Source organism: Camelina sativa, chromosome 11, assembly GCF_030686135.1.
Source record: "Camelina sativa cultivar CO46 ecotype springtype chromosome 11, ASM3068613v1".
Taxonomy (NCBI): Eukaryota; Viridiplantae; Streptophyta; class Magnoliopsida; order Brassicales; family Brassicaceae; genus Camelina; species Camelina sativa.
This window is the reverse complement of record NC_141890.1, coordinates 48,229,142-48,253,842: the sequence shown is the minus strand read 5'-3', so window position 1 is coordinate 48,253,842 and position 24,701 is coordinate 48,229,142. Positions and strand designations below refer to the sequence as shown.

The 24,701-nt window shown below is 36.4% G+C and overlaps 3 protein-coding genes and 2 pseudogenes across 5 annotated transcripts; 3 read left to right on the top strand and 2 right to left on the bottom strand.

Moving 5' to 3' along the window:
• Positions 1–2: 2 nt before the first annotated feature.
• On the top strand, positions 3–2,834 carry LOC104726736 (autophagy-related protein 3). The gene is made up of 10 exons (XM_087472593.1): positions 3–343; positions 822–892; positions 967–1,083; positions 1,171–1,334; positions 1,553–1,638; positions 1,759–1,810; positions 1,910–1,975; positions 2,104–2,231; positions 2,309–2,411; positions 2,528–2,834. The coding sequence occupies exons 1-9, from the start codon at positions 183–185 to the stop codon at positions 2,403–2,405; spliced, it is 942 nt and encodes a 313-aa protein (XP_087328719.1). The 5' UTR covers positions 3–182; the 3' UTR covers positions 2,406–2,411; positions 2,528–2,834.
• Positions 2,835–2,845: 11 nt separating this feature from the next.
• On the bottom strand, positions 2,846–5,010 carry LOC104726738 (uncharacterized; annotated as a pseudogene). The gene is made up of 4 exons (XR_015571357.1): positions 4,686–5,010; positions 4,451–4,619; positions 3,311–3,395; positions 2,846–3,221 (listed from the first exon to the last, which is right to left on the bottom strand). The product of XR_015571357.1 is annotated as an uncharacterized LOC104726738 (transcript).
• A 4,603-nt stretch (positions 5,011–9,613) lies between these two features.
• Positions 9,614–13,492, top strand: LOC104726735 (leucine-rich repeat receptor-like protein kinase TDR). The gene is made up of 2 exons (XM_010445666.3): positions 9,614–12,702; positions 12,892–13,492. The coding sequence occupies exons 1-2, from the start codon at positions 10,020–10,022 to the stop codon at positions 13,317–13,319; spliced, it is 3,111 nt and encodes a 1,036-aa protein (XP_010443968.1). The 5' UTR covers positions 9,614–10,019; the 3' UTR covers positions 13,320–13,492.
• A 1,022-nt stretch (positions 13,493–14,514) lies between these two features.
• Positions 14,515–15,580, bottom strand: LOC104729027 (zinc finger protein ZAT1-like). The gene has a single exon (XM_010447928.2). It carries the CDS (start codon positions 15,470–15,472, stop codon positions 14,588–14,590), a length of 885 nt encoding a protein of 294 aa, XP_010446230.2. The 5' UTR covers positions 15,473–15,580; the 3' UTR covers positions 14,515–14,587.
• Positions 15,581–17,076: 1,496 nt separating this feature from the next.
• On the top strand, positions 17,077–24,497 carry LOC104726734 (structural maintenance of chromosomes protein 6B-like; annotated as a pseudogene). The gene is made up of 29 exons (XR_015572858.1): positions 17,077–17,411; positions 17,773–17,878; positions 18,008–18,141; positions 18,280–18,335; positions 18,442–18,528; positions 18,604–18,924; positions 19,047–19,166; positions 19,363–19,497; positions 19,656–19,732; positions 19,836–19,911; positions 20,013–20,087; positions 20,190–20,294; positions 20,476–20,652; positions 20,750–20,851; positions 20,953–21,065; positions 21,478–21,682; positions 21,841–21,972; positions 22,061–22,175; positions 22,302–22,387; positions 22,465–22,560; positions 22,781–22,917; positions 23,008–23,110; positions 23,196–23,275; positions 23,389–23,467; positions 23,545–23,602; positions 23,712–23,804; positions 23,895–23,989; positions 24,076–24,169; positions 24,270–24,497. The product of XR_015572858.1 is annotated as a structural maintenance of chromosomes protein 6B-like (transcript).
• Positions 24,498–24,701: the final 204 nt, after the last annotated feature.

Here is a 24,701-nt window from a genome sequence, read left to right as displayed (position 1 = left end):
GTATGAGGGCTATTCGAGAAATATATTAAAATATTACACAGAGGCACATCATCATCTCCTCAAATTTGACGGAATCTATAATTCTCCAGCTTAGGGATTAGGGCTCGCAAATCGAATCCTCGATTAGATTTTTCTTTGATATAAACCACTGATTAGATCCGAATTCATCGCTATCTCAAAGTATGGTGCTTTCGCAAAAGCTTCATGAAGCTTTTAAAGGTACAGTTGAGAGGATCACAGGTCCACGTACGATCTCTGCGTTCAAGGAGAAGGGAGTACTCAGCGTCAGCGAGTTCGTACTTGCCGGAGATAATCTCGTCTCCAAGTGTCCCACCTGGTCCTGGTTAGTTCAAAATTTTGATTTTTTTTTTTTTTTTTTTTTTTTTAAATCATAGTGGCCAATTGTGATTTTGAGTTCGTGAATTTGTAACCTACGATATGTGAACTTTGATTCTTTGATGAATATGGGTGAATGGGTCTCTCTGTGTTGTCGAAAAGTATAGAATTTTATGCAAATCATGTGAGATTGTGATGGGATCAATCAAAATTGTGGCTTTTCTGGTGGCAGCAAGGTTACAACTTTCTTGAATGGGACTTTTTTATATAGTTTTCTGATGTTTGATTAGTTTATTGGATCAACTAGTTTTGCTGGGTAATGATGTATTACAAACTGTTATATCTTACTGCTCCTATACTATATGTGTATAACATATCGCTCTTTGCGCTTTATTTTTGTGACTTCTAGTTCAAGCCGATTGGCGATATCTATATATTTTCTTAAATAGGTAAGCATTGACATAATGGCTTTTACTTTTGATTAGGGAATCTGGTGACCCAAGCAAAAGGAAGCCTTACTTGCCCTCGGACAAACAGTTTTTGATTACTAGAAATGGTAAATTTGAAATCTTTAGTTTCTGTTTAGTTTCTGAATGCACAATGTTTTATGGACTTTTTACGGCTTGGCAGTACCTTGTCTACGGAGAGCTGCATCTGTGGCAGAGGATTATGAAGCTGCTGGAGGTGAAGTGTTGGTTGATGATGAAGATAATGATGGTTGGCTGGCTACACATGGGAAACCGAAAGGCAAGGAAGATAATGATTTTGTTTTGAGAGATTAAAGCCTCCGAAATTCGATTTTTCCCTGATTTATCTCTTGTATCTTTTCCACAGATAAAGGCAAGGAAGATGAAAACTTGCCATCCATGGATGCCTTGGACATAAATGAGAAAAATGTTATCAAATCAATACCTACGTATTTTGGAGGTGGGGAGGAGGAAGATATTCCAGACATGGAGGAGTTTGATGAGGCTGACAATGTGGTAGAAGATGATCCAGTGAGTTTTTGTCTTTGCAGTTTGCGCTCAGCTTTTTATTGCTCTTTGATAAATGCTTTTAAATTATACACTTGAACTTTCAAAATTTCCTAGGATATTACAGTGAGTTTCAAAGGTTATACTTTGACTCGATTGAACACTGGCCGTGTGTAGCTTTATTTTGGTCTTTATTTTGGTCTACCAATGGTTATAATATTTTAATTCCTTCCTTGAGTCAGGCAACTCTTCAGTCAACTTATCTTGTGGCTCATGAACCTGATGACGATAACATTCTCCGAACTCGGACATATGATCTCAGCATAACGTAAGCCTCCCGCTTTTCTTTCATATTCAAAAAATGTGTTCCTGCATTTTTACTTGTAGATACTGCTCTCATACTTTTGGCTTAGTGGAGGCAAACTAACAATTCTTCACTTTGGTTCAGGTATGATAAGTATTACCAAACTCCTCGTGTTTGGCTGACCGGTTATGATGAGGTTTGCATCTCGTTCATACTTTGTTTAATTCTAAAGTTCTTGGATTTTTGTTGTGTATGTTTCCTGTTATCTACTTGAAAACTATGATGTCTCTTGTAGTCAAGGATGCTGCTACAACCTGAACTTGTAATGGAGGATGTGAGCCAAGACCATGCTCGTAAAACGGTAAAAAGAAGACGATCTCAACTGATTCAAATGACTTTTTGTAATGCCACCAAAGTGTTGCCACTTATGTCCTCTGAATCTAACCAATGTTCAATATTTTTGTAATCCTCGTTTAAAATATTGCATAGGTCACAATTGAAGATCATCCACATTTGCCTGGGAAACATGCTTCAGTCCATCCATGTCGGCATGGAGCTGTTATGAAGAAAATCATTGATGTATTAATGTCGCGCGGAGTAGAACCTGAAGTTGACAAGTATGTGTTTTTCTTGCAAATAACTCTTATACTAGTTCAATGGGCTTGCTGGTTACACCATTGCTTTTTTTTGCCAGGTACCTCTTCCTGTTCTTGAAGTTCATGGCATCAGTTATTCCAACAATCGAGTATGATTACACAATGGACTTTGATCTCGGTAGCTCAAGTACCTAATACCAGGTGAGATCCCCTTTCTCGCTGAATATTTCTTTAATATACACAATTACTTGGTGAATCTCCTACACAAGCTTTTTTCTGAAACTTGGACACACTTTTTGCTTTTGATGTCGTGCTAGATTTAAACAAACAAGAAGCAATCACTGGTTTCATGGATGGCTGGATGGCTCTGCACTGTACATAAAACAGAGTCCTCACTTTCATTTCTCTTCAAAAGAAACTGGTTTAATCACCCGTTTATCTCAAGTTTACGCGGATGAATAGTATTTTGTGACGATACTCAGAAAACGGGTATATGATCAAAACCGATTTCGTGTAGCCTAGAAAACGGAATGTGATTTAGTGTGTTTGGTACACTCTTTTTTTGGAAAAGTTGGGTTTAATGTTTCAAATGACATATTGTGATTGAAATCACTGTTTTTCTTACTACATAAGAGTAAGCACAAGTATCACTTTTCTTCTGCTGCGGTTTCACCCGCAGAAGTTGCGCACTCACAATTGTTGAGCAGACCCGGAAGTATGAGATCATAGTTTGACATGGTAATTTATACTATCTACCTCCCGTCACTCGGGTAACTAAAACGATAAGAAGGACAACAATGGTGAGCAGAACGCACATCTGAAGTTTCTCCATCACCGGGGCAGCACCTGAAGCTAGCATAACTGTCTCATCTCCAGGAACAACATTGAAGAGGTCAGTGACGTACTTTGTGACTCTCTCCATGGCGTCCATGATTTTGATGGCACTTCTCTCAAACAACTTTCTTATACAACAATTTGGGGCTGAACCAGAGTCTTCTTCTGACCTCTCAACTGCATCATACATCAAGGGGGAAATCTCTTACATAATTATCAATTAGAACCAGATTGCACTGTAGCGCACTGTATCTTAATTTTCTTACCATTGCTTATGAGCTCCCGGACAACCTCGTTGTTCATCACTGCATCCCAAACAGCCCTGTCTGAAGTCAAAGAGATAACCATTCTCTGCAACATTAGACATGACACCAATGTCTCTGTCTCAGTTATTTTGTTACTCAAAACCATGAATGATGTGACCCCGGACTACGGATGTGAACCACGGACGTACGGACGGAGCAAACCCAGCGGAGCGATTCGGAAATACAATTTGGTTGGGCCATGAACGAATAAGATCGGCGGATGGGGCGGCGCACGGACGTAAACAACACCAAGGAACGATAAGAACGGACGGAGAGAAATTCACGAGGAGATGCTCGACTCGTTTGGCTCTCAGAGAGATGGGGATAGAGGTGGAGCGAAGTAGCGACACACGAGGGATGACTCTCCTTGTGATACGGCCAAACTAGAAGATTACGAATCCGGTTCGTGTAGCTTCTAGGATTTCGTTTCAATCTCTAAAAACGAGAGAAAAGAGATAACTTTGTTCTTTATTAATGATAGTCTGCCTTTACATGATAAGGTCTAGGCCCTTTATATAGGGTGGCTTACATAAGGGGACTCTCAAACCCTAAACACGTGGGTCAAACTAAAACGCAGTATCCAGGAAATAGTTTTAAAATACAACGGTCATAAGCGAAATTTAACTAAGGATAGAATGGACACGTGGCCGAAGTGGTCCTTGGCCATAGCCATGCACTAGGGATCATAGCCTCGTTAAAACCCCCTTGGTAAACCCATTGGGAAAAACCCAAGGTGGGAAAAAGAGTACTACTTTCCCTAATGACTTGGAGGTCTTCACCCTTGGGTGATGATGAAGACCGTTAGAAGAGCCTCGGTTGGCTGTCTGTCAGGTCGGTTGGGTCCGTGATCGGACGCCTCTTATTCTTGAACGAAAGCTTGGACAAAGATGAAGCACTTCTTCCTTGCCGTCCTTGGTGCGGTCCAGCTCCTTGTTGTAGCTCCGGGCATCAGGTTCGGTGCTTGGGTTGAGGGCCGTCTAGTTCCGGACACAATCGCGTCCTTGGTTCCTTGCGCGCTTCGGTCCTCGTCCGAGTCCATAAGCTGGCCATCGTCCCGGGTCCCATCAATGAACCTCAAAAGACAGCGAGAAAACAGAGAACCTGAACAGAAGGGTCGGTCTGAAACACATGGCAGGCGTCGTAGAGTCTATCCAGCATGTAAGGCTGTAGAAGACTAGTATTACAGAGCTGCAACGGAGGCTCAATCCAATCCACAGACTCCGACTCTGTAACCTGGTCTTCTGATTTTTCATCATCCTCATTGAACATCCTAAAAAGACAAAGATGAGTACTTTCAATATATCAAAGCAAAGAACTTTTAGTTTCGAACTCTCACAATTGAAGTGCAGAGAAGGCATCGTCAACTTCGTCAAGCTCCGGAGCTTTATCCGTAATAAAATCAACCTCTTTATCTACAGCCACCCATTCATACTCTTCATCCTCCCCATCACGGTTAGATCCATAACTCGCCTTAACCGGCTCAGATGATTAAACGGACGAAGACATGAGTGGTTTCTGATTGCCGAGACTGGTCACTGTAACAGCATCAGCTCTTTCGAAAGTCTCCAGCACCTCTCCGCCGTCGATTCTGATTCCCATTTTGGTTTCTTGGTCTGGAAGCTGGAAACGGTGCTTAGATAATTTTAGTCAATAGAATAGTATTTGTTATTTGGGACGTAATTTCTCTTTTAGACCTCATACGTTTACGATTTTCCCAAATTTAGCCGTATACTTATGTAATTATACATCAACAACCCAATACTTTTAGAATTGTACTGTTAAAGCCGATTTAAAATTGCAAAGCTCACTAGCCGCTCTTGCTGATAAATCAACCGAGAGAAGTAGTCCTTGTTCTTAGAAATCCCCATGAGTCTCCTTCAAAATTTTGTGTCACAAGTACTTGATCATGCTGACCGAAGAATCAAGAGTTTTGCCAAACCGGGAGCCAAATCTTTGCTTTGCTATATAATAAGGTTTAAGTGGCTGATGAATATTGATTTTATTCAAAAAGAAAATATTAGGACGCAAGAAATGTATATAGATTCCAGCAGAGTCATCCAACAATCAAGTTATGACTTATGACAAAGCAAAACACTAACTTACTGACATCTTGTACCAGTTTTGACATAATGTAATATACATATACACGTTTACATACGAGCAATGGAGTTTAAAAATCGACTGTGATTATTGAGAAAAAATAAAAGAGAGATTAATAGGGATATGGGCTGTCCTCCAATTCCCCCCCCCCCATTTTCTCCTACATGCAATGATAACATTTTTTATTGTTTTTTAATTATGGGGAAAAAATAGAAAAGGAAAAGACAAGATTTTGAAATTTAAAATATGATGATTAGGATTGTTGATTTAGGATCCCATGGGAGAAAATACTCATCTATTTTCAAAAAAGTGTGAAACATCTATTTGTTTTCATGAACCAAATGATTACACGTTTTGATATCATAATTTTGTTTTGGTTATTTCATTGGTTCTACCATCTAATCTGCTTAACAACAACTTTGAAAATGCTAAGGAGATTTTATAGGTTAATGATAATGCATTATTGTCACTACTTTAAAATATGATCATAACTTCAAGTTAAAGCATCTATGTGCCCACAACACATAAGACAAAATAAAGCATGGGCCATATGTTAATTAAAATTTTGCTCTAATCTGTGTGTGTTTGGTTTGTAAACTAATTCTGAGTGTTTTTAATTACACCAATAACAGAAACTAATTTAACAAACCTTTTTTCATACAGCCAAAAAGAGAGATTTGGTTAGTGGGGATGATCTAGACTACTTAAACTATAGAACAAAACTGACATCTAATTTGGCTTCATCTGAGCAATTTGGAAATTAGTGTCAAATCAATTTTCATTTTATCTATTTGTTATGAGGTTGTCTAAATTTACTTCTTTTCAATTATCTCAGCAAATGTTTTCATTTCTTTTAAACAAATATCTATATGTTCCAACAAAAATGAATATATTGAGGTCTAAGACTAGAAAGTTACAAATAAAATACCTTTTTTTAATCTAGTACTGGATGCTGCTCGTCAAAGTCAAAGCAAAGAATATCGCTCTTGAAGTTGGTCTTCAATGGTTTTGAGATTAGCTGCAATTAGCTCATTTGATATGAATACGAGATAAGAAACAGTATGTGCTTGATATTCACACTAAGATGAGAAATCATTTCATTCTGAACCTAATAAATAAAAATCCAAAAGTCTCGTTAACAAATGCCAAATACAATACAAACGGTGCATGGTGTACTTTTTAAAATAAAAACTAGGTACAGGATCCGTGCGTTGCACGGGAATATTCCTATTAAAATTTAATTTCATATAATTTGATGTTATATTTTAATTTCTTTAAGCTATACATTTTCATTTTTTTTGTTAATAGGCTACGTATTTTACCCCATATATGATCCCAAAGATCTGAATGTAAAAGAATGTAAATCTTTAAATCACTTTGAATTTAGAAGAGCATATATTTCATTTTTAAAAATTTGTGTTTCTAATTGGGTATCTGTTGTTGGATTTGGCAGCCTTAAATTTGACAAAGCCTATTATGTGTACGTTAGTAATATGTTTTCTACTGGGCTTTATAATATTGCCGAAGGCCCAACAGACAAACTTATTCGGCATTCCAATTGTTATCTCATTATAGGTTATACACATGTTTTTTTTCTTCCTGGAGACCAAATTTGGAAAGCCTAAAAGAAAACAATAGGTGTCGGTTTGTTTTTTTTTTTTTCCAATAAATACAATGCATAAAGATGTAATTAATTAGAAAATTTGAAAAGATTTTACTAAATGATGCACTAAACTCTATAATGTTGACACGTCAGTTTTTTCACCAAAATGTTTTTCTTTCAATATATAGAAGATACAAAGTTACAAACGGTGGTATTTCAAAAAGAAAAATAAATATTTTTTTTAAAAATGAGTCACATTTGAAATAACATTGTTAATATATAAATAAATATAAATGGGCTCACTTCCATCAATCGTTTTCTTTCTCTCTTTATTTCATCCTCTTTGTTTACTTTTTGAAGAATGTTCAATTCTTTCATCATTCTCTTGTTGAAACTTTTATAATTATATTTCCTTTCTTTCCCACTTTATTTTGTTTGCTTGTCTCGTGTACTTCCAAATCTAAAGATTTCCTCTAAACTCGTATATTTTAACATATACCAACAAAAAAAAAATTGAATACGATTGCTCTGTTACAAATTTTGAGTACCCGACGAGTGCTACTTTGAACTACAACTCAATTCATACCAAAAAGAAAAAACTAAAGGATGTGTCATTCGTTAATAGATGGAAGTTACAAACTTACAACAATACGTGATCAGACATTGTCGCTTACATTACCATTACTTACACGGAGGCAGTTCTCTTTCACTAAGCGAGATGGTAGTAAACAGGTGTGCACATGGACTAGCTAAAGAGGGTTTACGATGGTAAACCATGTAAAACACTTGAGACTTGAGAGTAATCAATAAAGATGTTTGTGATGCTTACTTAAAAAAGAGTAAGTTCAGTTGGGGGTAAAACCGTCATATGGCAAAAGGCCAAACATACCATACTGTTGTTGCGAAAAAGACACGCGTGGCCCAAAAACACTAACAAAAGAAAAATGTAACGACGCATGCCTCTATACATTTTTATTTTCATTATTACATTCTTTTAATTTTTCTGAAAAAAAATCCTAAAAAATTTAGGACCATTGATCCTTTATAGGACGAGTTTGTAACGCACTCTAATTGAGATGCTGTTCATTTTGGCATTCGAAGTTCGAACCACACGTAGATAGTGATTGTAATTAATTGAAGTATTGAACTATAATAATTTAGCAGTACGTATAAGAGAAAATGAATTTACATAAAGTGATTTCAAAATATAGTATAGCAAATATATATGCTCACGTACGTACGGAGCCTATAAAGATTATATGCATAAGCGATAATTTAGGTGATTAGTTGGGAAATAATGAAATCTTTTTATTGGAACTTTTGAATAAATGTGAGATATTTATGTCACCCAACCTTAATGATGAAAAGTGAATCTATAATGGCAAGCAACCATCATGATACAAAACCATATGCCCCCTTAAGTCAATTTCTACAGCTATAAACTTTATATACAGAGAGAGCATTGACAACAAAAAGATTATATATATTTTCTTCCCATTTGTGTGTGTTTATTGTTTAATAATAAAAATATAGAATACCGTAAGAAAAAGACATGGTGACCAGAAAAAATAGAGATATATAAAAGAAAAAGGCATAGTTTGGATTTCCTAGCAGTGTTAAATAATTAAATGAGACAAATATTTTTTAGTAGAAGAGGACCATGAGATTGCGATACTTTTAAGAAATACATGGAAAAAATAAATCGAAAATATAGTCTATATCAAAGGGAAAACATGAAATAGATTCATGTCCATATAATGATATGTACTGCTAATTAGAAAACACGTAATTTTGAGGAATGCAAGAGACGTAGTGACAAAATATTATTAGTAGGACGGGAGGACGACCATGTGATTGAGATAATTTACAAAATACAAAAAAAATGTTAGAAATAGTGAATATAAAAATACGTATAGAATTGATGATCGTAATTATGAGAAAACAATTTTGTGTAGTGATGTATAAATCGAGTTTTTGTTGTTGTAGTTAAAGAAGTCCAAAATCAAGTTTATCATTTCACTAAAAGTAATAAAGAGATGATGCACGCGTATATCTCTCTATATATATGCGTATGAATGGTGTGCTATAAAGGAATGTTGCGATGGATTTGGTAATATCATCTTGAATCTTTTGGGCGCGAGAATGGTGTTCGAAAGAAAAAGAAAAAAACCATAATTCATATACGTACTTGTATTGTAAAAAGAGATTATATAATAGTGACTGGGCTTGAGAGTAAAATTCAGTCCACTTTAGCTTGAGAGTTAGTGGAGAGAGACAGAGGGTTTTAGCTTCATTAGATCCTGTGAGTGTGAGTACTCAGATATAAAATACATTCCACCTTCGCTTACATTGGAGTATGTTTATTGCGTATATATACATTTTTGATTTCCGAACATTCTCAATTCGCCTGCAAAAGGGTTTTATAAATAAAATTCCAAAGTGGAAAAACAATTCTAGTGAGGAGGAAAAAAAAAAAAAGATACAAGCAATCTAAATAATCGGTTTTTAATATGAGTGGGCATTGTGTATTTGGTTTCTCATTTTCAAAGAACTCCACCCAAAATAAAATCTTCTACTGTATTTGTATGATATGGCTTAATTTTTTAAAAATAGAAAGAACAAGTGTTAATTGAGTAGAACAGTTGAGTAATTTTGAAAAAGGTAAGAAAAGGTAAAAGAAAGAGTGGAAAATGGAATGAGTTTTTTTTTTTTTTTTTTTTTCTCTTTTCTTTTCTTTTCATCCCCCACACAAACCATAATGCCTTAACCAACAAAAGCCAGACCATTAGACGCACTCCATAATCATCACCTTCATCATGACTTCTTCTTCTCTTCACCTCCTCCACCTTTCTTCTTCTTCTTCAAACCCTTATATCCACCGTTGTTTATCCTAACACCTTTCTCAACCAACAATCTCACTACATTTAATTCATCACACTGTTTCACTTTTAGTTTCCTCCTAAAGCCATGATGGACAAGAAGAACACTTCTCCTTCTCTTGTTCATCTTTTCTTTCTCCTTCTTCCTTTCTTCGCCTTCAATTCCTTAGCTCTCAAGACCTCACCTCAGCTCTTATCTCTCCTTTCACTCAAAACATCTCTCTCTGGCCCTCCCTCTGCCTTTCAAGACTGGGAAACTCCTACCGATGGTCAAACCGACGCCGTTCTGTGTTCTTGGTCTGGTGTAGTTTGTGATAATGCAACGGCTCAAGTCGTTTCTCTTGACCTTTCTCACCGGAACCTCACGGGTCGTCTTCCTCCAAAGATTCGTTACTTGTCGAGCTTACTTTACTTGAATCTCAGTGGGAATTTCTTGGAAGGCTCGTTTCCAACTTCTATCTTTGATCTCACTAAGCTCACTACCCTCGACATCAGCCGTAACTCTTTCGACTCGAGTTTTCCTCCCGGAATCTCCAAGCTCAAGTTCTTAAAAGTCCTCAATGCCTTCAGCAACGACTTCGAAGGTCTACTGCCTAGTGATGTGTCTCGTCTTCGTTTCTTGGAAGAACTAAACTTTGGTGGGAGTTACTTCGAAGGAGAGATCCCTGCAGCTTACGGTGCTTTACAGAGATTAAAGTTCATTTATTTAGCCGGAAATGTTCTCGGAGGTGAACTCCCTCCGAGTTTGGGGCTCTTACGGGAGCTCCAACACATGGAGATCGGTTATAATCACTTCACCGGAAGCATACCCTCGGAGTTTTCCTTACTCACGAATCTTAGGTACTTTGACGCTTCCAACTGCAGCCTCTCTGGTCCTCTGCCTCAAGAACTCGGAAATCTCACAAAGCTCGAGAACTTGCTTCTGTTCTTAAACGGTTTCACCGGTGAGATTCCGGAGAGTTATAGCAACTTGAAAGCCCTCAAGTTTCTTGATGTTTCGAGTAATCAGCTTTCTGGTAGTATCCCATCAGGCTTCTCAAGCTTAAAGAACCTCACATTGCTAAGCTTAATCAGCAATAACCTCTCAGGTGAAGTCCCTGAAGGAATCGGTGAGCTCCCTGAGCTAACTACATTGTCTCTATGGAACAACAACTTCACCGGGGTTTTACCACGGAAGCTTGGATCAAACGGCAACCTTGAGATCATGGATGTCTCTAACAACTCATTCACCGGCACAATCCCTTCTTCTCTCTGCCATGGAAACAAGCTATACAAACTCATCCTCTTCTCCAACATGTTCCAAGGTGAATTACCAAAGAGCTTAGCTCGATGCAACTCTCTATTTCGGTTTCGGATTCAGAACAATCGATTAAACGGCACGATTCCCATCGGATTCGGCTCTCTCCCTAACCTCACATTCGTCGATTTGAGTAACAACAGATTCACCGATCAAATTCCGGCGGATTTCGCCACCGCTCCTGTACTTCAATACTTGAATCTCTCTGCCAATTCCTTCCACAGCAGATTACCTGAAAACATATGGAAAGCTCTGAATCTACAGATCTTCTCAGCTAGCTTCAGCGATTTGATCGACGAAATCCCAAACTACGTCGGTTGTAGAAGCTTCTACAGGATTGAGCTACAAGGAAACTCACTCAACGGAACGATTCCATGGGACATCGGACATTGCGAGAAGCTTCTCTGTTTGAATCTCAGCCAAAACCATCTCTCCGGTATCATTCCTTGGGAGATTTCAACTCTTCCGTCAATCGCCGACGTGGATCTTTCTCATAACCTCTTAACCGGAACCATCCCTTCCGATTTCGGAAGCTCCAAGACCATCACGACCTTCAACGTTTCGTATAATCAGCTCATCGGTCCGATTCCAAGCGGTTCGTTCGCTCATCTGAATCCATCCTTCTTCTCATCAAACGAAGGTCTCTGTGGAGCTATCGTCGGAAAACCTTGCAATTCTGATAGGTTTAACGGCGGAGATTCAGATCTAGACGGTCATCGTAACGATCAGCGACCGAAGAAAACCGCCGGAGCTATTGTTTGGATACTGGCGGCGGCGATTGGTGTTGGATTCTTCGTTCTCGTCGCAGCTACCCGATGTTTCCAGAAGAGCTACGGAAACAGAGTTGACGGTGGTGGAAGAAACGGCGGAGATATAGGACCGTGGAAGCTAACGGCGTTTCAGAGACTAAATTTCACGGCGGATGATGTGGTGGAGTGTCTCTCAAAGACCGATAGCATCCTCGGAATGGGATCAACGGGAACGGTGTACAAAGCAGAGATGCCTAACGGAGAAATAATCGCCGTGAAAAAACTCTGGGGGAAAAACAAAGAAAACGGCAAGATCCGGCGGCGGAAGAGCGGTGTATTGGCGGAGGTCGATGTTTTAGGGAACGTACGGCACCGGAACATCGTTCGTCTCCTTGGATGCTGCTCGAATCGAGATTGTACGATGCTTTTATACGAATACATGCCTAACGGAAGCTTAGATGATCTGCTTCACGGTGGTGATAAGACGATGAACGCGGCGGCGGAATGGACGGCGTTGTATCAGATCGCGATTGGTGTGGCTCAAGGGATCTGTTATCTCCACCATGATTGTGATCCGGTGATCGTACACCGTGACCTGAAACCTAGCAATATTCTCCTCGACGGAGATATGGAGGCGCGTGTGGCTGATTTCGGCGTCGCGAAGCTGATTCAAACCGACGAATCCATGTCCGTTGTCGCCGGATCGTACGGTTACATTGCACCAGGTACCCTTCACTTTTCTGACTAATTCTTTACTTTTCCCTAAATTTTAAATTTGGACTTTTTTGTCCCATTGTTTTTTATTATTCGAATTTTGTCCGTTTGTTAAAAACATTCTTTTTGTTGGGATGACAACATCTGACAATATGACTAAAATTAAAATTTTGTTTGTTTGTTTTGGTTTGGTTTTGCAGAGTATGCTTACACACTACAAGTGGATAAAAAGAGCGATATCTACAGTTACGGTGTGATTTTATTAGAAATAATTACTGGAAAAAGATCGGTGGAACCCGAATTTGGTGAAGGTAACAGTATCGTGGATTGGGTTAGATCAAAGTTAAAGACGAAAGAAGATGTAGATGAAGTTCTAGACAAAAGCATGGGTAGGTCATGTAGTCTTATAAGAGAAGAGATGAAGCAAATGTTGAGAATCGCCTTGTTGTGTACGAGTCGGAATCCGACTGACCGACCACCGATGAGAGATGTGTTGTTGATTCTTCAAGAGGCAAAGCCGAAGAGGAAGACAGTAGGAGATAATGTGATCGTTCTTGGTGATGTTAGTGAGGTCAATTTCGAAGATGTTTGTAATGGTAATGTTAAATCCCAAAAAAATGGAGTGTGATTGTTTATATATATATATATATATATATATATATATATATTTGTATTTGGAGTTTAATCTCAATGTAGTTGTAGATTTTTCTTCTTTTTTTTGAAGGGTGTTTACGTATATATATGAGTGTATTTTAGCGTTTGTTCTTTTTTTTTGGTTATATGAATGGAATGTTTAGAGCATGTGGATTCCTTGCATCGACAATATCTTTAGAGCAAACTAACATGCATTGACTTTGTAAGGAAAGTAGGAAACACATCAGGTATGGTAACAATGTTAAAACTTGGTGATCTTGGATGAGTAATTTTTTTTTTTTGGTTTTTTGTAAAAAACATAAATCATAATTGTTTATCCTTGCGTCTACAACTCTACATTAACGTTTAAATGTTAATATTTAATGCTTAATTATTATACTTCAGAAGGAAAACACAATTTTTTTTAGTTTTCCTAAATCAAATACCATTTCATAAATTATCATCATGTTATCATTTTTTTTAGTCAAATAAAAAAAAACTACAATTAATGTATTGTGTTTGTTTTTGGAATTATAATATGTTGACTATGTATTTTTTTGACTATGAATCAACATCACCATATATATAGTCTAATTTTTACTACGTGGATAATGCGGTATAATCGAGTCAAATTCTATATAAAAACACCGTAAAAATGAACAATTAATTATTTGACTAAACACACTTCCTCATATGTTGACTGAGAATCAATTTAGAAATATTTCCATTTGGGTTATTATTCTTCTTTTCATGTTGTTCGTAGTTACCTTACTTATTATATGTATTCAATAATTAACACTTTTTAATATATATATATCTTTGACTCTAGTTGGTCAAAGAAAATTTAATTTTTAATTTATTTTTAAGGTAGAAAAATATTTTACAAAGGATGTGTTTTTGTTTATGATTAAACACATAATTAATAGTATTTTATCTAGGAGAATTTGCTTGTCATGAGTTTAAATCCGAAGGTAACACAAAGATGCAGTTTGTACAAATTAAGTTTGCACATCATGGTCGTAAATCTGTTATACGAACCTAATTTTTAATGTTTTTTTTTGCATTTAAAGCTTTTTTATAACTATATCTCAAAATAAATTATTGTATTCTACGATTTTAAACAATTTTGAAAACAAAATAGACCAATAAATAAAAAATAGAGAGCATGTTTTATTTAGTTCAAAAAACAAAAAAAGAAACAAAAAAAGAACATGTTTTATTATTTGTTTTCCCAAAAGGACAAACGCCTCACAGATTCTATGATCACTTGGCAGAAGTAGAGAAGTTAATTGGTTGGAGGAACATATAATGAATCTTTTTGTGACCACCAAGTGCTTGACCAGATTTAAACACTCTATTACAGATTTGACACTCATAATGTCGTCGAACCGCTGGCGCATCTTGGTCGGAGATCTTCAATTTTTTGTTACCGTGACTCGTTCGATGACCTCCCAATGCCTGATACGAACGTAAAATTTTTCCGCATATATCACACATATATTTACTTTGCTTCTTACCTTTTCTTTCTTTTGTACCGTAATATGCATTTTCATCACCATAATTGTCATCATTTTCATCGCTGTCTGCTGTTAGGTATCCCACATTTGAACTAAGAAACTTAAGTGCATCTCCATCTTCATTATCTTCATCTTCAACAACGTACTCGTCATCACTATCTTCTTTATCTTCTTCAGAATCTATTTCAATATACTTTTCGATATCTTTTCCTTTTCTAGTTGATATCAAACTATCAGTCGACTTTGGATTCTGACAACTTTTTGACCACATGTCTTTCATTTGTAAAAGACATAAAGCTGGAGATTCTGTAGAATTTTCCTTATCTAAATCGAGGACGAGCTTTTTCTTGAGAGTAGTTGCTTGTTGTTCACCTTCTTTGTTGTTTAGATCTGGTGTCTGACCACCAACAAGTTCATTGGTGTGGACAGATCTCATCGAAATTGTTTCATGAGTTCTGAAGTTTGCTCCAAGGTTGATGCGCGATAGTAGTGATGAAGTGATCGAGCTAGTTGATGATTCAGGGGAAAGTTTTCGATGAGATTTCATGTGACCACCTAGAGCTTTCCCGTTTGAAAATGATTTCTTGCATACTTGACAGTTTTTTTTTTGGGTGAGAAGTGAATTCATCATTGCGATGAAAAACACAAAAAAAAAAAAAAAGACAGAAAAACTAGGGATGGAGGCAAAGATTTTGATTGTTTTTTTTTTTTATGCGAGAAGCTTTTTGTTTGTATTTGTTACTATGTGATTTTGTGAGTATGAGATACCCATATATATAGAGAGAGGCAAGAGTGAGGAACATGAGTAAGTACACATAACCTATTCAAAAGGAGTAAACCACTTAACATAAGTGTTTGGTGTAATAATGTTCCAACAATTAATTACAAGTATTTTTGTTTTGTTTTGGTCAACAATCATTAATTTACGAGCTAATCTTTATTTTCTTATTAAAATAATGAGTAATTATTTGTAAGAAAAAACCCTCCAAATGATATAATTTTGCAAGTGTACCCTCAATTTACATAAATACATATAAAAGCCTATAAAGTCGAATATAATGTGTAATATAATCCTTATGTGTATTTTATAAGATCTTGTACATTACATATATTACTGCTTTTGAATTCAAATAGTAGATTTAAGTTTCTCATGGCGAGGGATTCAACTTAACGTATTATCATAATTTTTTAAAAAAAAATTGAAAGCTGCGAGGAAAGATTATAGTGTATTAAATTAGACTTTGTAGACTTGATTTGCATTTTTTTGTAAGTTATTTGGTAATTTTCAATAAATGATATTTGAAGGTTCTATTTGCATTCAGTGCCGGCTCAACTGGGGGACAAACAGTGCGACCATCTCGGGTTCAAAGATTTAAAAAGCAATTTTATATATATATATATATATATATATAAAATTAAGATAAAAGGAGCACAAAAAAAATAATAATGTAAGATAAAGGAGTACAAAAAAAATGCAAGATAAAGAGCTACAAAAAAATATGTAAGATAAAAAAGACAAAAACAAAATTTGTAAAACAAAATAATATATTAAAATATGTTTTAAGGATTTATTTTGATGAGTCAATAACTTAAAAATATATTTTATCTTCCACAATTATTTCAACTGACTCTAACAATAGAACGAAAATAAATTTTTTAAAATCTTGTTAAGTGTTTATATATTATCAAAATGAAATTCATATTTTTCAACATATAACAGAGGTTAAAAAAAAAATTTGGTTTTTTTTTAAAAAAACTTTTTTTGCCCAAGGGCCCAAAAAAACCTTGAGCCGGCACTGTTTGCATTAACCCTACAAATTACGGTTATTCCACATAAAATATAAAAGTTCTAGTGGTACCAAAAAAGGAAACCAAGAATTTTCCTGTAATTATTAACAAAAACTTACTGATGATGTTATTTAGAGACAGTTTTCTGATACATACAACTAATACAAAATTTATCATCAATTATTCAACAACGTGATAAATTATACTTTAATTGTAGCATTAAAATCATGTACAATTTGCATATACATACTAGTGTACAATTTATTCAACAACTTTATATTATTGCCTATTTTAACTATTTAATGTTGTGATCATCTCTAATTCTCTATGTATTCTATGTCAAGTTGTAATCTTAGTTTAGCATAAAGAAAAGGGGACTATTGGGCTGGGAAAGAATGTGGATAAAAGGCCCATATATATTCGTCGTAGGATCTCTAGAAGAACCGTACGGTCAAAACGGCCGAAGTTAGCATACACGCGACGTACAATAGGGTTCTCTCTTTCCCGCTCTAAGCAGTCCCACCCCATCAATGGAACTTGTTCTTTTCTAATTTATGTATCCAGCCGAGTGAGAGAGAGAGAAAGGAAAAAAAAAAACCCTAGATAACGCGATTAAGCCATGGCGAAATCTGGGTCTCGAACTCGATCCATTGATTCCTTCATCCAACAGCGTTCTGGGTCTGGTACAATTCTTAGGATCAAAGTTGAGAATTTCATGTGCCATGATAATCTCCAGATTGAGTTTGGCGAGTGGGTCAATTTCATCACCGGCCAAAACGGAAGTAAGTTTTTTTTTTTGGATATTTATCTCTCAAATTGATTCAATTTAATCACGAATACCTTAATTAAGAACTGGGTTTCGCCGGATTTTGATATCTTATTTCTTAAATTTGATTCACTGTGACAACAGTTCAAGTTTGATTTGTTTATTTAGAATTGGTTTATTCATGACTTAGAGAATCTTAGTTTCCATTGAAAGTTGTAGATTTTTTTTCAGCTTCAATGGAATATGAAACGACAATTAGAGTCTGTTTTTGGTGTTGGATACTCTGTGTTAGCGTTTAATCACTCTCTGATCGATCTTTTGTGAATTGTTTGATAAATAGCAATATTTCTTGTTTTTGGTTTTTAAAATTTTTTCAGGTGGTAAGAGTGCGATATTGCCTGCTCTATGTGTTGCATTTGGGTGTCGAGCGAAAGGGACACAGCGTGCTGCCACTTTGAAGGACTTCATAAAAACTGGATGCAGGTTTGTACACCCTATGCTGTGTGATGACACTAATTCGTCTTTCTCAGGTTTTTTTAGATTGTTTCCTTCCTGTCATGACTAGGAAATGACTAACTGAAACTTTTAATCTCGTTGGGATTTCTTTTGTAATTATGCTGTTGTCCATGTAGAAATGAAAAACCAAGGAGAGGATGCTTTTAAGCCTGAAACTTATGGTGGTGTTATAATTATAGAACGCAGGATAACCGAGGCTACCACTTCGACCGTTCTCAAAGATTATCTTGGTTAGTTCTCTGTATTCTACTCTCTTTATATAAGTTTTATGGTTTTGACTTACAATTTGTCTCATAGCCCCCTACTGCTTGCTGTGCCAATTATTGATTTAAAAAGGTTTTCCTGTTTTGGCAACCTGTATTCTGCAGGAAGGAAAGTAAGTAACCGAAGGGATGAGCTACGAGAACTTGTTGAACATTTTAATGTGAGTTTTAGTCATATATTCAATTTTAAAGAAAGTGTTTTAAGTGATATCTGAAATAACTGGCGTATTCGTTGCTGTGTTCTTCTTATGTTGAAATAATTGGTAGATTGATGTTGAAAACCCGTGCGTGGTAATGAGTCAAGACAAGAGCAGGGAGTTCTTGCATTCTGGGAATGACAAAGATAATTTCAAGGTTTGTCATGTGAATTGGTATATATTAAAGTCAACCGTGTGGTGTTATTTTGGCTGAACAAACTTCTCTCTTTAGTTCTTTTTTAAGGCAACCCTTCTTCAGCAAGTCAATGATCTTCTCCAAAGTATCTACGAACACTTGAATACTGCAACTGCCATAGTTGATGAATTGGAGAACACAATTAAACCTATAGAAAAGGAGATCAGTGAGTTGCGTGGAAAGATAAAGAATATGGAACAAGTTGAAGAAATAGCTCAAAAGTTGCAGCAGTTGAAGAAGAAACTGGCTTGGTCATGGGTATATGATGTGGATAGGCAGCTCCAGGAGCAGATCGAGAAGATTGTAAAGCTTAAAGAACGTATACCGACTTGCCAAGCTAAAATAGATTGGGAACTGGTAAGCAATATATACTTTCCATCGTCTGAAATTTGGATGGCTATAAATTATTATTTTAGAGGGAAAATTGCTTATCATGTTTTTAACTCCGAATGTTTGGTCATAATGGACCATTTTTGTAGGGTAAAGTGGAATCCTTAAGGGATCGCTTGACAAAGAAGAAAGCTCAAGTTGCATGTCTGATGGATGAATCAACTGCAATGAAGAGGGAGATAGAGAGTTTTCACCAATCAGCCAAGACGGTTTGTAAACTTTGTTTTAAGAGGGACCTAGTATATATTTTTTTGTTCAACGTTCGTAAAAAAAAAGAGGCAAATGAAAAATACTGAATTCATCAAATGCGTTTCTGCATCATTATTCTTAGCTTAGATTTCGGTAAAAGTATTGTCCACATATTGTATGCGAGTTTTTGACATATCTTTTTTGTTTTTATTTTAGGCAGTACGGGAAAAGATAACTCTACAAGAAGAATTCCAACATAAATGCAATTATGTTCAAAAGATTAAGGATCGTGTTAGGAGGCTTGAACGACAGGTTGGAGATATCAATGAACAGACAATGAGAAGCACACAGGTCCTAAATTCTGGTCACTTATATTATCTATAAAAAAAACTATGTCAGTTTTCTATTGTACTCGGTGTCTTGGCATAACGGGCAAGATATTGTGATGGTACATATATTTATGTACAGATATATCTGTGCATATTTCTCACAGGTTGATAGTGATGCAGGCTGAGCAATCTGAAATCGAGGAGAAACTAAAATATTTGGAGCAGGAGGTTGAGAAAGTTGAAACATTGCTTTCCAGGTTATGATCTTCAATTTTCTGTTTCCTTTTTTGTCTGCTTAGCCTTCGTGTCTGTAGTCTTCTCTCTCGTCTTCAAACATTTTTTAAATATTTGATACTTTAGATTGAAAGATGAAGAGAACTGCTTTTTGGAAAAAGCGTTAGATGGGAGGAAAGAGGTGGAACTCATCGAGGATATGGTACAACTTTACTTTTCTTAGAATTTTATCAGTTTCGTATGCAGGTTGTCTAGAATTATAATTAACACCTTGTTCATTTCTTTGGCCTTTTTGATTTCTAGATTAAAAACCATCAAAAGAGGCAAAGAAATGTTATCTCTAACATTAATGATATGAAGAAACATCAAACAGACAAGGTGCATCCTAAATTTCATCACAATATTTATTGTTTCGATTGGATATAATTAAGCCTTTTTAGTAATATCTAATAGGCATCCAAATACATGCATGCTCACTAGGTTACTGCATTTGGAGGGGACAGAGTCCTTAATCTTCTGCAAGCTATTGAGAGACACCATCGTAGATTCAGAAAACCACCAATTGGTCCTATTGGCTCTCATGTGGTGAGTTTCTGCTTGTTTCATTTGGAAATTTGTGCTTCAAACAAATTAATTCACATGTTGCCTCATATTGAATGATTGGTTCAAGAAGAAACTGACATGTTCAACTGTTTTGTAATAATATTTTAATGTGAATATTTTGTGGGTTATAAAATCTCTTCTGATGGTGGATCATGTTCTGCAGACTTTGGTCGATGGCAATAAATGGGCATCTACAGTTGAACAATCTCTTGGGAACCTATTAAATGCCTTCATTGTGACTGATCATAAAGATTCCCTCACTCTAAGAGGCTGTGCTAATGAAGCCAATTATAGAAACCTTAGGATTATCATCTATGACTTTTCGAGACCAAGGTTCCAAGTCTAATTAAGCATTTATATATTTTTGTTTAACCTTCTACACTGATGAGGGGGCAACATTGTGACTCAAATATTTGCTATCTTTATATTTATGCAAGCTAAATATACCAAGGCACATGATTCCTCAGACCGAACACCCAACTATTCTCTCTGTCATACACTCTGATAACCCAACCGTCATTAATGTTTTGGTGGATGTGGTTCGTACTTTCAAACTTTCCCTCCACTTACTAAATTTCTTTATTCTTACAGCCTGATATGACGGTATTCACATCTTAGTACTATTTCCTGGATATTTCAGAGTGGTGTTGAGAGGCAAGTGCTTGCAGAGAATTATGAAGTGGGAAAGGCAGTTGCCTTTGGGAAAAGGCTCTCAAATCTGAAGGATGCATACACTTTAGACGGATACCGAATGTAAGTAAATTGTTAGATGCTATATCTTCACTTGCAAGCAAAAAACAATTTTTTTGCTTGGCCGGAGATCATCCTTTCCTCTTGAATTAGATTTTTGAGCTCTGACATACACCCCTCTTTCTGTGTCCTGGCTCTGGATTTCTCCAACATCCGTTTTCCATTATAAGAAAAACTTGAGAAGTGATCCAATGGAAGCTTTTTGTTTGACATTTTTTCATTTTCAAAACCCCTTAAATTCTTGAAGGGACCAGAACGTGAGATATCTGACAGCCTTGCATCTACCATTTCTCAGTCGTGTAAAATAAGTTAGCACTTTCTAGCGAAAAGGGATTGACTTGAGACCATCTAGGGGACTAGCTACTCTTGCACAGAGTCTGCTGATTCTCACGATGACTAGCTACTCTTGCCTCAGGTTTTTTCGTGGGCCAGTCCAGACTACTCTTCCTCCTCCTCAATCTCGTAGACCTTCGCGACTCTGTGCTTCTTTTGAGGAACAAATCAAGGATCTTGAAATAGAGGCCTCACTAGAACAAAACGAGATTAATCAATGCATGAGACGTAAGAGGGAGGCAGAGGAGAATCTCGTGGAGCTTGAGCTGAAAATGCGCACACTGAAGGTAATGTCTCATTGATTAATCCAGTAGACATGTCAAAACTAGAGTTTCCAGTCTTTATATATCTTAAGTGAAATAATTAACTCGATTTTAATTAGCTTTAGTTCGCCCGTAATCATAGTCGCTTTCCATATGGTTTTTGTTTTGTTTTGTTTATACAGAAGCACCGCAGCCAAGCAGAGAACGTGTTGACGACAAAGGAACTCGAGATGCAAGATTTGAAGAATACAGTCGCTGCTGAGACCGAAGCATCAGCTTCTTCAAGTGTTAACGAGCTTCAACTTGAAATCATGGTTAGTTTGTTGGTGAAACTATTTAATTGTCATTGTTTTTGCCTTGGCATCATTCCTGAATTTTTTTGCACTTCTTTTAATCTATCAGAAAGGTCGAGAAGAGATAGAGGAGAAAGAAGCTTTGCTTGAGAAGCTTCAAAACTGTTTGGAAGAAGCTGAGTTAAAGGCTATTGAACTTACAGCTTCATTTGAGAACTTACGTGGTATGTCTGTGATAACCACTGTTTCTGAAACACCTGGATATTTTTCTTGGTTTGTGATCGTACATGAATACATCATCTTGATTGAGTGGCCGACTCTATTCTTACATTTTGTCGAAATGTGTGTAGAATCAGCCAAGGGTGAAATTGATGCCTTTGAGGAAGCAGAGAATGAGCTAAAGAAGATTGAGAAAGACCTTCAGTCTGCTGAAGTGGTACCCCTTCTTGCCTCTACGTAAAGATTTTGATTTTTTACTTTTGCATGCATAATTTAAGCGTGGTTCTGTTTCAGGAGAAAATTCATTACGAGAACATAATGAAAAACAAGGTCCTACCTGATATTAAGGAGGCTGAGGCTAATTACGAGGAGCTTAAAAATAAACGGAGGGTACAGATAAAAAGCAATTATATAGGAATTTTTCAAAATGACAAAAGCAACTTCATTTCTGTTAATCTCTTTTAAATCCTCCTGGGTTGAAACCCGGGATGGCATTTTGTCTGGTCTCTTGAACTTAGCTACCAGACTAATGTGTATTGGCTGTAGATATATATATGTTTTTAATCTTCTTGTAATTTATTGCTCAGGTTTCATTTCTTTAAAATTTCAGGAAAGTGACCAGAAGGCATCTGAAATTTGTCCTGAGAGTGAGATCGAAGCTTTGGGTCCCTGGGATGGGAGTACTCCTGAGCAGCTCCGTGCTCAGATTAATAGAATGAATCAGAGACTTCATCGTGAGAATCAGCAGTGCGTATTTTAGTATTGCCTTTTCAGCTCTTCTTTCACTCAGGATCGACCAGTGACAGTAATTTACATCCTTCAATTTTTTGGGTGCAGGTTTTCTGAATCAATTGATGACCTCAGGATGATGTATGAGAGCCTAGAGCGAAAGATTGCAAAGAAGCGTAAATCCTATCAAGACGATCGAGAAAAACTCATGGTTGAGTTTGCAGATATGTATTATGTTAAAGGTGTATGTGTTGTTATAGCTGCATTATTTAATGTATTCGTTACTGTTTGATCAGGCCTGCAAAAATGCTCTAGATTCGCGGTGGGGCAAGTTTCAAAGAAATGCATCTCTTCTTCGGCGCCAGTTAACATGGCAGTAAGAGTTGCTTTCCCATTGCCAACTACATAAATAAATCTGTAGTTGGTTGTCTCATGAGATTAGTTATGATTTCCATATGGAGCTTTCTTTGATGTTATTGTTGAAAGCAGATTCAACGCTCACTTGGGAAAGAAAGGTATCAGTGGACAAATCAAAGTCAGTTATGAGGAGAAAACTTTATCCATAGAGGTAATTGACACTACCATGCTATGGTTTTTGCAATTTAAGTGCCCATATCAGTATGTGATGGCTGTTTTTCTCGACAGGTTAAGATGCCTCAAGACGCAACAAGCAATGATGTTCGAGATACCAAAGGTCTTTCAGGTACTGCATCCTTCCTCGCTCTAAAATTTCCAACATATAACTCATTGCCATCTAAGAAACTTCCTATGTCAGCCATTGGTAAAGTCTAACGCTCTTCTCATTATCTTAGGCGGAGAACGTTCTTTCTCGACTTTATGTTTTGCACTAGCGCTTCACGAGATGACGGAAGCCCCATTTCGAGCAATGGATGAGTTTTTTTATGGTATTATGTTCTTCTAAGAATCCGCTCTTTAGAAGCATAACATTGGGATGAGACAACATTTTTTACTTTCCGATTTTTAAAAAAATATAGGATACAGTCAGCCGAAAAATCAGCTTGGACGCACTGGTGGATTTTGCAATTGGACAAGGATCGCAATGGATGTTCATCACCCCTCATGATATCAGGTAGCAGATCAATTTCAATACTATGGAACTCTCTGTTTGTGAAGTGAATACTTGGATGAAACACTTTCTTTCTCTCTCTGTTACAGCATGGTGAAGGCGCACGAGAGGATAAAGAAGCAGCAAATGGCTGCTCCACGTTCTTGAAAACAAAATAACCACTCCTTGTATAGCTCCATAAAGGTATACACAGTATGCTTGCATCACTCACTTAAGCATATGATATTTTGTGTGCATTTTTTTGCCAGTTCTCACTTGTGTGTTTCTTTCTCTGCCTCGTCAGGGAATCCTGGGCTTTGAATCAATACTACAACACTTATTTCTTCACTTCACATTTGTTTTCTCGACGATAACGAGCTGACGGGAAGTTTGAGAAGAGCTGTATTGATTGTTTTTGCAGGTGCCGAGTGAGACCCTTTATTTTTTCGTTTTTATGACAATTATTTATTGTCAAACTTTTGTAATATAATCTAATTTTTATCGGGTTATATTTATCATCATTTTTCTGATCGACAAAGTGAGACATAATTTTTTGATCAATTGAATAAGCATAAGCATAGAGAGCGTTGGTACTGCTGAGAAAAATATTTTCCTAGTGAAAATACATAAGTTAATAAAGAGTAACGTGAATGTTTGACGAGTTTTGCCATTTGGGTTCAGTTTTTATCTAGAAACATCAAATATCTAAAAAGTAAAAACACTTTATTTAACAATA